The sequence below is a fragment of the Heteronotia binoei genome, chromosome 21 (assembly GCF_032191835.1).
Source record: "Heteronotia binoei isolate CCM8104 ecotype False Entrance Well chromosome 21, APGP_CSIRO_Hbin_v1, whole genome shotgun sequence".
Classification (NCBI taxonomy): domain Eukaryota; kingdom Metazoa; phylum Chordata; class Lepidosauria; order Squamata; family Gekkonidae; genus Heteronotia; species Heteronotia binoei.
Window position 1 is genome coordinate 153,906,016 of NC_083243.1, and position 13,507 is coordinate 153,919,522.

A 13,507-nucleotide genomic window follows, 5' to 3' on the forward strand; every position below is an offset into this window, starting at 1 on the left:
GGCACTGAATGCTATGCTGAAAATTTGGTGCCTCTACCTCAAAAAACAGCCCTCCCAGAGCCCCAGATGATCATGGATCAATTCCCCATTATAACCTATGGAAATCAGTTTCCATAGGGAATAATGGAGTGCCAGTGGACATTTCCCTCCCCTCCACTTTATGATGACCCTGGGGGGAGGGCCTCCAAACAGGGGGATCCCCTGCCCCCGCCTGGAGATTATTTAAACACACACAACCAATGGTTATAGTGACCAATATAACTAAGATGTAATACATGCACTAACAAACATTACAACAGGCACAATTTAAAGACACATAGTCCAAAAATGTTTCCTAAAAGTGTCAATGTGTCTTCAAACACATTGAAGACATTGATGAAAACACAGTTTGAACTTAGAAGTCTTGTGAGGGGGTTGAATATTGAATGCTATAGCTATAATCATGTAATACAAAAAACTACTACTTGATGTGCTAACAATAGTTGTTAAAATCATTTAAAAACCTTTCAAATATCTTTTTGTACTTCATATTATGACAGAGATCCATTTTCACATTTCAATATGACAAAAAAAGTCCTATGAGCACCCAGATGTAAGCTCATTTCGTCAATGGACTTCCTCAGGAGTAATCTTTGATACAATTCTTCCAGGGTTACCAGCCATTTTGTTACAACCCAATGTAAATGCTCTTCTACACCATCTTCAAGTTCTTTCATCCTTATACTCTTGAGAGATTTTTGCATTTAGTAGAGGCACAGGACTGGCCTGTTTTGAATCTTACACTTAAGTGGCTTGAGCAAATTTGCTGTCAAAGGAATGGCTTGCTCGAAATAAAAATTAAAAATAATTAAATAGAGAGAGCAGAAGAGCAACTGGCCATCCAAAAGAACAGCTTGCTTCCAATAAAAATATTGCAGACAGCCTTAAAGGCCAGCAAACTCCAGAAGGCTTGTGCATCTGGTCAAAAAAATAGTTTGGACTGGCTTTAGCTCCTAATAAAAGTACATGCACATAAGTGTTATTGAGTGTATTTTAGTTTATTCCAGGATGAAAGAACTCGAAGATGGTGTAGAAGAGCATTTACATTGGGTTGTAACAAAAAGGCTGGTAAACCCTGGAAGAATTGTATGAAAGATTACTCCTGAGGAAGTCCATTGACGAAATAAGCTTACATCCGAGTGCTCATAGGACTTTTTTTTTTGTCGTATTGAAATGTGAAAATGAATCTCAGTCATAATATGAAGTACAAAAAGATATTTGCAAAGGTTTTAAAATGATTTTAATAAATATTGTTAGCCAGCACATCAAAGTAGTTGTTTTTTGTATTACCTGTCTTATTAACTGTGATCCCTTTTTGTTGATTATATAGCTATAATCATGACACTTTTGGGATACATAGTAATGACACATAGTATGTTCGGTGTGACTGTGTATTTTTTTGCTATAGTTACAATATTTTATGGAGCACCCTATGCTGGAAGAATAATTGAAGTAGGACCCTTTAAGTCGACTGCTTGCACGTCGGGACTCCTTGTTGGAAGAAACATTTTTTGACTATGTGTTTTTAAATTTTACCTGTTGTAATGTTTGTTAGTGCACGTATTATATCTTAGTTATATCGGTCGCTATAATAATTGGTTGTGTGTTTATATATTCCTGAAGTGACCGCTCTCCGGCTTATCTACCCACCTGAAGATTGGCAACCCTAACTAGTTCTGTACTCTTGATAATATACATGGCTCTTCTAAGTAGACACCCCTGATCTGGTATGAACCTCTTCACACACTGTACATCATAAAGACAATATTTTCACATGATAGTTGAATTCTTTCTTTTTTTGAAGGGGGGGGGGAACAAGAAAGCTTTTAACCCCAGTTCCTTACCTCATCGTTTGTGCTATTGGGAACTTCCTCCTGGATATATACTGGCAGAGAGACAAATTATCGTGATGGCTGAACAATTTCCTTATTCGACTCAACTGCTGGCTGTCTGCCATCAGATTGCCTATGTGGCTGTCACTTAATAGTAAGCCTTGAGCAATTCCAACTTTGGGCATGTTCCACATTCTGAATGTCATGATTGCTTCAGCTCCAAGTTAGGACACTTTCTTGAAATCATCCTCTTTAAGGAAGGCACTGTGCTCTTACTGTATTTGTCTGACAGTTTTTGTGCCATTAGACCTTGTCTCTTCTCACTCATTCATCTGTTTTGCTTTCTGCTTGAGCTTCACAACTCTTGCCAAACAGTTTACATTAATAAAAGAAGCAAGGCATCTGGGAATAAAGGTCAAGGGGCTAGGCAAATAGACTAAACAAAACAGAATTCCAGTCCTTAAAGAAAAGGAAATCATCCAGCTAAAGTCGTGGCATGTCAGCTGTGCAAATCTTCATACTCATCCAAGTAGATTAGTAGTGTCCATGGTGCAGTACAAACTATGCCAACAAGCCCCAAGTTTGTTGAGGTCTGTTTCCCCCTACTTCCTACTTATTGCTATAGTTTGTTGACAGTTGTGTGGCAAGTGCAATGGCTGCCTGGGCATAGCCTAGTCAACAGTCTTGCAGGTAACACTCAACACAAAAACAGCAATAATTTGAGAACTGGACCTCTCTTCTTGATAAGTTTAACCAGCCATGTGATCAAGAATTGCCAGACATAAAGGACAATCTATGCAGATCCCTCCTGTGATATATGGGTCCCTCCTGTTTGGGATGATATTAACCTGGCAGATTCCATGGACTATAATATATCACAGTTCCCAGGGCTTTTTTGATGGAAAAAGCCCAGCAGGAACTCATTTGCATATTAGGCCACACACCCTGGATGCCAAGTCAGCCGGAATTTAGTTCCTGTGCATTCCTGCTCAAAAAAATCCCAGACAGTTCCATTACAGGCCTCTAAATCCCTTTGAATAGCCATCTTAAAAGAGAACCCGTTAAAAGCTATAGCAAAAAGGAGAAATTTGAAGAAATTCTTCACATAACATGCTCTTGCGCAAGTGGACCCACCTTAATGAATGGGATTTATTAGATATTCTGTACATAGTTGCAGAGGATTTATAATTAGAGCCACTCTATATATGACACTAGAGTTATATGATGGGACTACAGATATGTAATCTGGCTCAAAGAAGCAACTGCAGAAAGTGGGAACGTACCAGAAAAGGTTCTTTTTTTAAAAAAATCCCATCTCCACGCTATTTCCCCAATGGCAGAATAGCCCCATAGCCTGCTTTACATCCCAGCAGGGAAGAAGGGTGGTATCTGTATTATGCCTGCAGCCGGGGGAGGGGAGATTTCTGATTAGGGAAATGGCCTGAGGAGAAGAATTAACAGCCTTCTCCCTAGAGTTGCATCCTCCTCCCCAGCTGTTCTTTAGGGACATTTGGAACTCAAGTGTCTTATATAATCTGGTCCCATGTACAGGCAACAGAGGCCTCAGGCAAGATAACTACCTCATGTTCCCCGCTCACTGGCTTTTGCTTGGGTCCAAAGACCAATTTTTTTTTGGGGGGGGGAGTTTATTACCTTCACAAGTGCAGAGTCACTTTGACAATATAAGAACCCTTGTGATTCACTGGAGACAAGGCAACCTGGTGAAAGTAGGGCATTAAGGGATATGGCACTTTCAGTGGCTATCTCAGCTTTTCTCAACATTGGAAACAACAACAGTTTTAGTGTAAAAATAGACTTAGGTGGGTAGCCGTGGTGGTCTAGAACAAAGTCTGAGTCCAGCGTAAAATGTAAAAATACATTGTGGAGGAAGTACGCTGTGCTCATCACCTTTACTGGGCATATACTAGACCAAATTATTTTAATTACATGCAACTGTATATAGAAATTAATGGAACTTTCTAGAGCATCATATATTTTATATGGTTCTCAGCGCTGCATAAATTGTACAACCACATCAACCATTAAAGTCACAATGAACAGTGTGTAAATGTGTGTCTATATCTTGATGAGCCCACACTTCTTTCCTTTGGAAAATGGTGAAATTCTCCCAGGTCTGAAGGGCATGTTTGGGTACAAATCAGTTCTTCAAGGTTTAAAAGGCTTCTTAACTGCCACCAAATATAATGTGCATATGAAATGACACAGGAGGCATAGATGGAAATGGAATAGAACTGTGAAAATGGTTAAAATGGCAGAAAAAAAGAATTGTTTTAAGAAGGAGGAAGAAAAGATCTACTATTTTAAAGATGCAAGCACTTTTGTATTGGAGAGTACTATTCCCAAGGAGAACATAATCCTCTCCCCTTCTTCAGAGCTCAACCCCTCCCTATCATGTTCTTAATATGGAATGTGTGCTATGAGTACATACAAACAAATGGTGTTCTCTTCCCACTAAAGTAGATGCCTCATTTCTGAAACACAATGAGTGTGTGTCTATTTGAGTTTTCATTTAACTAAGCTAGTCAGATCTGAACATACACACACACATACAAAGATTTAAAGCAAACAAGACCACAATACATTTGCCTTCATTTCTGTTATAACCTTTCAATCCTATTGTGTAAAACGCAAACGATCCCAAGGTTTACATATCTCAGGGAGGGAAGGAAGCAGTTTTTCTTTAAAAAGGTAAAGGTAGTCCCCTGTGCAAGCACCAGTTGTTTTTTGACTCTGGGCTGACGTTGCTTTCACAACGTTTTCACTGCAGACTTTTTTACGGGGTGGTTTGCCATCTTTACATCTAAGCAAATTGAAGGAGCAAGGAATGGTTAACCATTGAGATCACCAACTCACTTCTTTCTTTGCTTGAGCTTGAACATGAGAGTCTTTAACTAAGACCAATTAGTCATGAAATTGGAATGTTGGTGCCTTAAACCGAGGTTAATTTCTTTCCTAGTAATTGGGATTAAATTTTGAAGGCACCCATATTTGAACTAAGTGGAGTTAGCTAAAACCTCCATATTCCATCTTAACATGCCAAGCAATGGGGAACCTGCAAGCCTTGGTAAAGAATCAGGCTCACGCAGATCAGGAACAAACTCTGGTTTGTTCATGACATCTGAAATGAGCCAATCATAGCTATTGAACAATGGTGATGTCAGGGAGTGTGGCCTAATATGCAAATGATTCCTGCTGGTTATTAATGAAATATAAGTAAATTAGAGTCTCTTAAAAGTGTTTCTATTGAGCAACACTCCTCCAGCTATATGCAGGCGAAACTAATTGTAATTTTGATCCAACCTCCCAAACCTTTCTATCTAATAAACTTTAGCACACTGTCATAAAAACCAAACAGCACTCCACATCCTGAAGATCAAAAGGCACTCTGACAGAAATTAATTCAGCAGAACTAAGACTTACATATTCTGCTGTCTGCATCAGATATCTCTTGACTGCTTTTCATATGCACACTTCACCTGAAGGCAGCGTCTAAGAAATCTCAGGACAATTTTTTATGAGTTCTGAACCTTAGCAAGCTAAAATTAAAAGTCTCATGACACAATGGTAAAACATGTCAACTTAAAAGTAGCTCTAACACTCATGGTTTTGGACCAAAAGTGCTATTTTAGACAAATCTAAGGGCTTGCGTGCATTCAGTGTTGTTTTCCCTTTGCTCAGCAAACGGCGAAGCCCTTGCCATATCACAAGCTATTTTGAAATGCCTCCTACTTTCAAAACCAACTGGCCATCTTGCAATACCTTCTTAGGCAAGTGGGACTGGTTGTTCAATACTTTGGCTTCACACAGTGAACTCTTGCTTTGGTCACATAGCTTAAATATTCAAAAAGAAGAATATAAGTTCCTTCCATGCACTTCTCACTCAAGCCTTTGTTTCGCTTAGAAAGCACTGGATCAAGTGTTATGGTTCTTTAGGAGCAAAGAAAGAGAATTCTGATTGACGCCTGCATGCAAATGGACTGCAGGATGCTTCATTGCAATACTGCCTTGATGGGCAGCTGAATGCATAAACCAATCCAACTGGAAAGCGTTGATGTGAGTGGACATGGAAGTTCTGTTTGTGCTGTTGCAGCTGTGATGGTACATTCATATCATAATTTGTAATAACTGACTTGACTGTGTGAATGTATTTGCTCTAAAAGCACAGGTAGCACTAGCACAGCAAGCAGCGTGGGAGTGGGTGGGAATGGTATCTGCATAACCTGTTCCCACTCCATTTGCTGTGGTCACAGGTCCCACTCCATTCCCCTCTTTTCCAAAGGTTTGACTGCAACTATTTCCCATAAAAGACATTGGGAACACTGGTCAAATAATTCCCCTTACCATTTGAAGGACTCCAGAATAGGACAGCAGGTATCCAGCCTGTGATGCTTCCAGATTGAAGAAATTAATAGATATGATGGAAAGCATGATCATGAACAAACCTAAGGGGGGAATCCTGCTTTTAGGAAAAAGGAAGACCACTTTTATTGTTAAATGCACAAAGAGCCCCCCCAGAAATATGTTGGCAAGCCTTAGGATAGATGGTCAGAAACACATACTGTAACAATATTGGTGGAACTGTGTAGGAGAGGCTGGCTTCAGGATTGATTCAAAATGTATACATTTGAAGAACAGCCATTTTCATCTGTATGGCATAGTAATATATGCTATTGATCCCATTTTATTGCTCAACTTTATCATCATAGTAGCTGTGTCAATGCCTGGCTGGTCTTTTGTTGCATTTTCCTCATGCCTCCCCTTTAGTACTGTCCATTCCTGTAGTACTGTGCCCCTTACGTATGACACAAATGTGAAATGATGCATTCTGAGGGGCAGTTAAAACTTTAAAAAAGAAAGACAGGCAAACAATGCAGATGCCTGATGGGAATGCAATGCCAACTGAATAATGGGTGAATAGACCGTGACCACCAGTACGTTTTGTGCTGGTCCTTCTTGCCCCACCACTGGGGACTCTGACAGGCAGCAGTTCTCACACAGACACCTTTCCTAGCCCCACTAATTAGGGGTACCAAGAACTGAACCCAATCCAGACACAGCATCCATTCTCACACTCCCACTCTCTTTCAAATACTTTCTTTAAAATGGGCGAGTTCATCTTCTGAAACCTGAGTATTCAACACATTATTTAAGCAATGATAGAACGGTGAATGTACAGTGCACTTGAACCAAGAAAAAAGGCAAGTTATAAATGTTTTAATTAATAAATACATAAACAAATAAATCCCAATAGGCCTGCTCAGAATTGCTGTCTTTGGGAGCAGTCCTAAGCATGTCTACTTGGAAATAAGTCTCTGTTATTCAGTGGGGTTTAATTCTAGGACAGTGTCCTGATGATTGCAGCCTCAACTGCTTTTTTCCCCCTGAAAAAGCATGGCACTTTTTGTTTATTTACATCAAAATATAGAACTTGCCCATGCAGAAAAATAATTACCATGTTATTGTCTGGGACAGCTAACATATGGGTTTAAGCAACCAGGGTCTTCTGTACAAGATGATACTTAAATAAGGCACTGATGAGGTTCAGGTATCTCCTGTACAATGCCATAGAAAGGGATCTTAAGGGTCATCTAGTCCTCTCCCCTGCACAATGCAGGAAATTCATGCCTCCCACTCCTCCAGTGACCCCTGCTCTATGCCCAGAGGAAGGCAAAAAACTTCCAGAATTCCTGGGCCAATCTGGCCTGGAGGAAAATTCCTTCTTGACCCTAAAGTGGCAATTGGCATTACCCTGAGTATGTAAGAAGAGCCACAAGATCTGAGCATTGCCTTATCCTTTCCTGCCCTCCCTTTCATGATCTGCCTAAATCCACAGGATCAGCAATGCTGCCAGATGGCCATCCAGCCTCTGTTTTAAAAATCCAAAGAAGAAGAACCCACCACTTCCTGAGGTAGCCTTTTCCACTGAGGAACCTCTCCAAGTGTCAGGAAATTCTTCCTAATGTTTAGATGAAAACTCTTCTGATTTAATTTTAGTCCATTGGTTCTGGTCATGCTATGTTTAAGGAAAACTCACAATGTTCAATGGAGCTTTCCTCTAGGGAAGTGAGCCTAGGCCCACAACCTTCATAATTCAAGCTGAGCAGTCCTGCTTTCCAAAATTAATTTGCTTAATTTGCTTAAAGAAGACCATCAATGACAGGACTGTATCTGTGTACACCACAACCCTGCTTATAATATAAATAAATGCAACACTGTAATTTAGACTAATATATATGTACATTACTAAAAATAATTATATGGTGGGAACAAGGAGATGAAAATAAATGAGAACATTTATTTGCGGGTTATCCTTCCAGCACTGAGTATGAATATGTGGAGAGCAGCCAAATCACCTCAGGCTAAAATCTCCTATTACAGAAGGCTGGATCTGCTTCACAGTGGGAATTCTCCAGAGGATAAGCAGATTCTGGGCCAGCATGGTGCTTGAAGAACAGAGACTCAAATGACACTGTTGCCTTTGCAGGGAAGGGGGAATACTTGTTGCAAAAGTAGCACTGGGGTGGATGCAGACATCCACTTGGTGTATTCTACAACTATTTGCCAAATGCTAAGTGCATATTAACTTGGCAAGATGCTTATCATTCCTCCACCTATAGACGTACAGTAATTTGGTTGCCTGTATTCACCCACTGGGTGCACAGAATATGTGGGTAAAAATCAGGTGTCAAGGGCTTTTATTCAAAGACTTTTGAGATAAATGCCAGAAACTTTTGTTTTTACCAGACTTAAACAGAAAGGCTCATTTACAATGCAATCCTAAAAAGAGATTACATCTTTGTAAATCCACTGAAGGGTGTAGCACTGCTCATGATTATATTGTTACAGGGCAATTTGAAGGACATTTTCCTGAAAGTAAGCCCCAATTAAGTGTACTTGGTAGGATTCTGAATAAACTTGCTTAGGATAGCACTGTCAAGTCTTCTGACACCAGATTGCTTTTGAAAGTTTCACACATACACAATAATCAGTGCTAATTCTGAGAGATGCTATCATGATTCATGGGATGAGAGATGGTGCCACAATTCACAGGGTATAAGATATGGGGAGGATACGGTGGTGGGAGAAGAGCTAACCAGATAAGGGGAAGGGATAATGATATCTGCTGGCTATTAATTTTCTGGCTCTTCTTCCAACCACTGTTATGTTGGTAATAATTTCAGCGATCTGCCAGGCTACTAAATCCTGCTACTAAATGCCAGATCAACCTCAGGTAAAACAGCTGCCATTTATTTATTTATTTTCAAAACATTTATATCTCACGTTTCCTCTTGGTTCAAGGACGTTCACAATAATAATTAAAACATCCCCACAATAATAATTAAAACATACCCGCTCAGAGCCCATTTGGGAAAGGGCGGGCTATAAATTGAAAATAATAATAATAAATAAATAGACAGATAGGACTTGCAGCACCTCCTGAAGGTCTCCATTCCTCTACAGAGCTGGACCAATGTTGGAAAAGGCCTGGACTCTGGCTGGTGCTAGATGGGCCACCCTAAGTGGTGGGATAACCAACAGATGACTGCCTGATCATCAAAGTTTGAACAGGGATGAAAACAGTCTTTCAGATATGTGGGTCCTAGATCATGAAGGACTTTGAAGGTCATAACCAGTACTTGAATTGAACTTGGAAACAGACTGGCAGCCAATGAAGCTGCTTCAAAATGGACAACATATGTTTAACTTTTAACTGTTTTATTGTTCGATTTTAATTGTTCTATTGTGTTGTAATCCACCCTGAGCCCATCATGGGAAAGGGCGGACTATAAATTCATAAAATAAATAAATAAAATAAATGTTCCCAATGGCAAGCTCCTGACAACAATCAGGTTGCCAAATTTGTCATAGCATTTGGTTGGAAAAATGCCACGAAATGGACTTATTTATACGAATGGATTCAGTCAGATATATTATCAATACTAAAACAAGGAAAGAAAGGAGAGGATAAGATTGAAGAAATTAAGGAAAGGTGGTATAAATATATAGGATGGGTAAAAACAGGAGGTGTCAATAATGAAATAAGGCTCAGGCTCCAAAGGGTATGCATGTGGTTGCAAATATAAATGAGTTCTATAACCGTCAATTTGGGGGGTGGGGGGAGAGGAGAGGGAGGGAGGTAACTGATGGATCTGTAATATGAATGTAAGATATTGTAGGAATGAAAGATGGAGAAATAATATGAGTTATAATCAGGGGTCGTTTTGTAGAAAAATAGGTGGTGGAGCTCATCCAAGGATTGTTATGCAGCTGCACATACTATTCAATGGACAAGGAGGTGGAACTCTCAGAAGAAAGAGGTGGAATTCTCAGAAAGGTTCAGGAGCACAGCTCCTGTGAGCTCCCACTGAATCTGAGGCCTGATTATAATACAAAATTATATATATAAACAAAGTTCCTGCTGCTAACCATCTTGCCACAAGCTGTGCCTGCCAGATATTTGTGTCCTATACTCCTCCATTTTATTCTATCATGTGCTAGAAGGCAACTTATAGCATTAAACTTATAAATTTATGGCACGGCTTTCAAAAAAAAAATCAGGTTGCCACATTCTGGACCAGTTGTCGCTTCCGTGTTGTCTTCAAGAGCAGCCCCAAGTAGAGCGCATTGCAACAATCCAACTGTGAAGTTACAGAAACATGGATCCGCATAGCTATAGCAGCTGAGTCCAGGTAATGAGAAAGCTGGCCAATCAGATGCAGCTGATAGAAGGCACTCTAGAAGACTCCTTTTCAAACAGCCAGGCAGGCTCCATGAGTGCCTCCCCGCCCCCCCTTGCTCTTAACCTGCTCTGAAAAAAGCCAATGTTACTCCATCTGGGTCAAGTGGATTCAGTCTCTCTGGAATATCAGCCTTCCCAACCCGCATTACTTCTGTCTTGTCTGGATTCAGCTTCTTGGATGAGAGGGTTGACCTGGCATGTATCAGTGAGACTTGGCTAGGGGAGGGGTTAACCTCTCTTATGGGGTACTCAGTGATATGTCAGCATAGGTCCGGTCAGGGCTTTTTTTGTAGAAAAAGCCCAGCAGGAACTCATTAGCATATTAGACCACATCCTCTAATATTAGCATATTAACTTAGCATATTAGGGCACACACTCATTAGCATATTAGGCCACACCAGCTGGGATAATCAAGTGCAAGTGGAACTGGTTGTAGCTGGCTCCCGCCCCTCACCTGCCACCCCTCCCTCCCTTCTGAAGTTGCAGCTGCTCCCACCAGACCTTCAAAGGCACCCACATACCACAGCAGCAGTCCTTCAGAAGACAATGCCCACCACTCAGGGAAGGAAGGAAGGAAGGAAGGAAGGAAGGAAGGAAGGAAGGAAGGAAGGAAGGAAGGAAGGAAGGAAGGAAGGAAGGAAGGAAGGAAGGAAGGGAAATAAAGCAAATAGGGAAAAATAAATATTGGCAGAAAGAAAGACTGACAGAGAAAGAAAGAGTGGGGGTGGGTGGGAAATAAAGCAAACAGAGAAAAAGAAAGACTGACAGAAAGACAGACAGACAGAAAAAAAAGAAAGGGAAGGAAGGAGGGAGGGGGAGAGAGTTGGAAAGAAAGAAAGAAAGAAAGAAAGAAAGAAAGAAAGAAAGAAAGAAAGAAAGAAAGAAAGAGGATGGGAGCAACTCACCTCAACTTAGCACAGCTTTGCCTCCTGAACCCTGCTGTTGTCAGGAGGCTGCCGTGCTAGTATAGCTGGGTCCCCTGACCTCGCCAGCCAGTGGGATGTTGGGAGGCTGCAACTCAAGTGTAGCTGGGTCCCCTGAAGCTGCCTGGGTGGAGCCAGAACACTGGCCAAGGCAGCCGGAATGCTGCCCATGCCAGCTGGAACAGTGTTCCAGTGCATTCCAGCTTAAAAAAGCCCTTGGTCCAGTGAGCAGGGAGGTGGTGTCACTATAGTCAATAGGGACTCTATCCCTCTAGCGCAGGGGTGGGGAACAGTGACTCTCCAGATGTTTTTTGCCTACAACTCCCATCAGCCCCAGCCATTGGCCATGTTGGCTGGGGCTGATGGGAGTTGTAGGCAAAAAACATCTGGAGAGCCACTGTTCCCCACCCCTGCTTTAGTGTGATGCATCACTTTCAGATTTGAGGGTGTATATCTAATGTTGGGACTGAGAGACAGGACTGGGGTTCAGCTGCCTGACTGCCCACTCTGCTGCCTAAGAAGAAGATATTGGGTTTATATCCTGCCCAATACTCAGAGTCTCAGAGAAGTCACAATCTCCTTTACCTTCCTCCCCCACAACAGATACCCTGTGAGGTGGGTGGGGCTGAGAGCTCTTACAGCAGCTGCCCTTTCAAGAACAACAACTATGAGAGCTATGGCTGACCCAAGGCCATTCCAGCAGTGCAAACATGGCAGGGCCCCCTGACCCCCGCTGGCCAGCGGGACGTCTGGAGGCTGCCGTGCAAGCACAGCTGGGCCCCCTGACCTCGCCGGCCGGCTGGATGTCTCCCAGTCTCACAGCCTGAGCTGAAAGATTGTCTAGGGAATTGTATTTAAGACCCCTAGGCTAGCTGTCCTGGGGGACTTCAACATTCATGCTGAGGCTGTCTTGTTGGAAGTGGCTCAGGATTTCATAGCCTACACATTGTGCATGTCACATTCCTGATCTCATATTTTGTTGTGGAAAGATCATTATTTGCTTGGATTTAGAGTTATAGGGATACCAAGATTCTGTGGGGTGGGAGATCTATCAAAATGGTCTACCCCCAGAGCCAGATGGATCTAAATGACTTTTTGATAGTTCTAGGGAATTCTCTTGTTGAAATAGTTGGTGCTCCTGTCAATGCCCTGGAATGAGAAAATGGCCTGAGCAGCTGACACAATGATTCCCAGGCTCCCTTTCTCAAATGTTAGAGCTCAGGTAGTCTTTTGATTTACTGATGGTTGCAGTTGATGAAAAGACAGCTAGAGTGACAGCAGAGGAAGACTCAGGATGAATCCGATAAGACAGAGGCTAAAGCTCATTTGAAAGCATACTCTGCGGTCGTGATAGTGGCAAAGAAAAATACTTTTCCAGCGCTATTAGTCTGCAAAGTGTTGGACAATGGAGAACTGTGCTAGGTGGTCAGAGGCCTGTTGGGATTTGGCTTGCAGCAGGAAGTGAACTGCTTGGTGATCCACTATGACCATTTTGCTCAACACTTTGCAGATAAAATTTCTCACATCCATACTGAGTTGGACTCTATATGAACAGCAACAGGATCAGATGGTGCCAGGGTGCTGACTTGTCCAGCGGTTTGGATTACTTTCCTGTTTATTCAGTCTGAAGATGTGGACAAGGTCCTTGGAGGTTTGAGGCCTACCACCTGCTTGTGTGACAACTACCCTTCCTGGTTATGTAACTCTGCCAAGGCAGTGACTTACTGGGTCTGTGAGAATGGGTAGCCTCCCCAGCCTTGAAACAGCCTGAGATGCATCCACTACTAAAGAAGCCTACCTGGGCCCAGGTGATGGCTGGACCACTTCAAGCATTCCTGGATAAAGCAGACTGTTTGGATCCTTTCTGGCTTCAGGCCTGGTTATTGGACTGAAATAGCCTTGTTTTCTTTGGCGGATGACTTGAACCAGGAGACAGATAGAGAGAGGGAGTG

The 13,507-nt window shown here is 41.9% G+C and overlaps 1 protein-coding gene across 2 annotated transcripts in view; it reads right to left on the reverse strand.

Moving 5' to 3' along the window:
- SLC22A18 (solute carrier family 22 member 18) overlaps positions 1-13,507 on the reverse strand; it is a 125,822-nt gene that overhangs the window by 40,631 nt on the left and 71,684 nt on the right. For both annotated transcript variants that reach the window (XM_060262167.1, XM_060262166.1), the window contains exon 8: positions 6,234-6,334. In XM_060262167.1, coding sequence (XP_060118150.1) covers positions 6,234-6,334 — 101 coding nt within the window. The remainder of the gene's footprint in view (positions 1-6,233; positions 6,335-13,507) is intronic.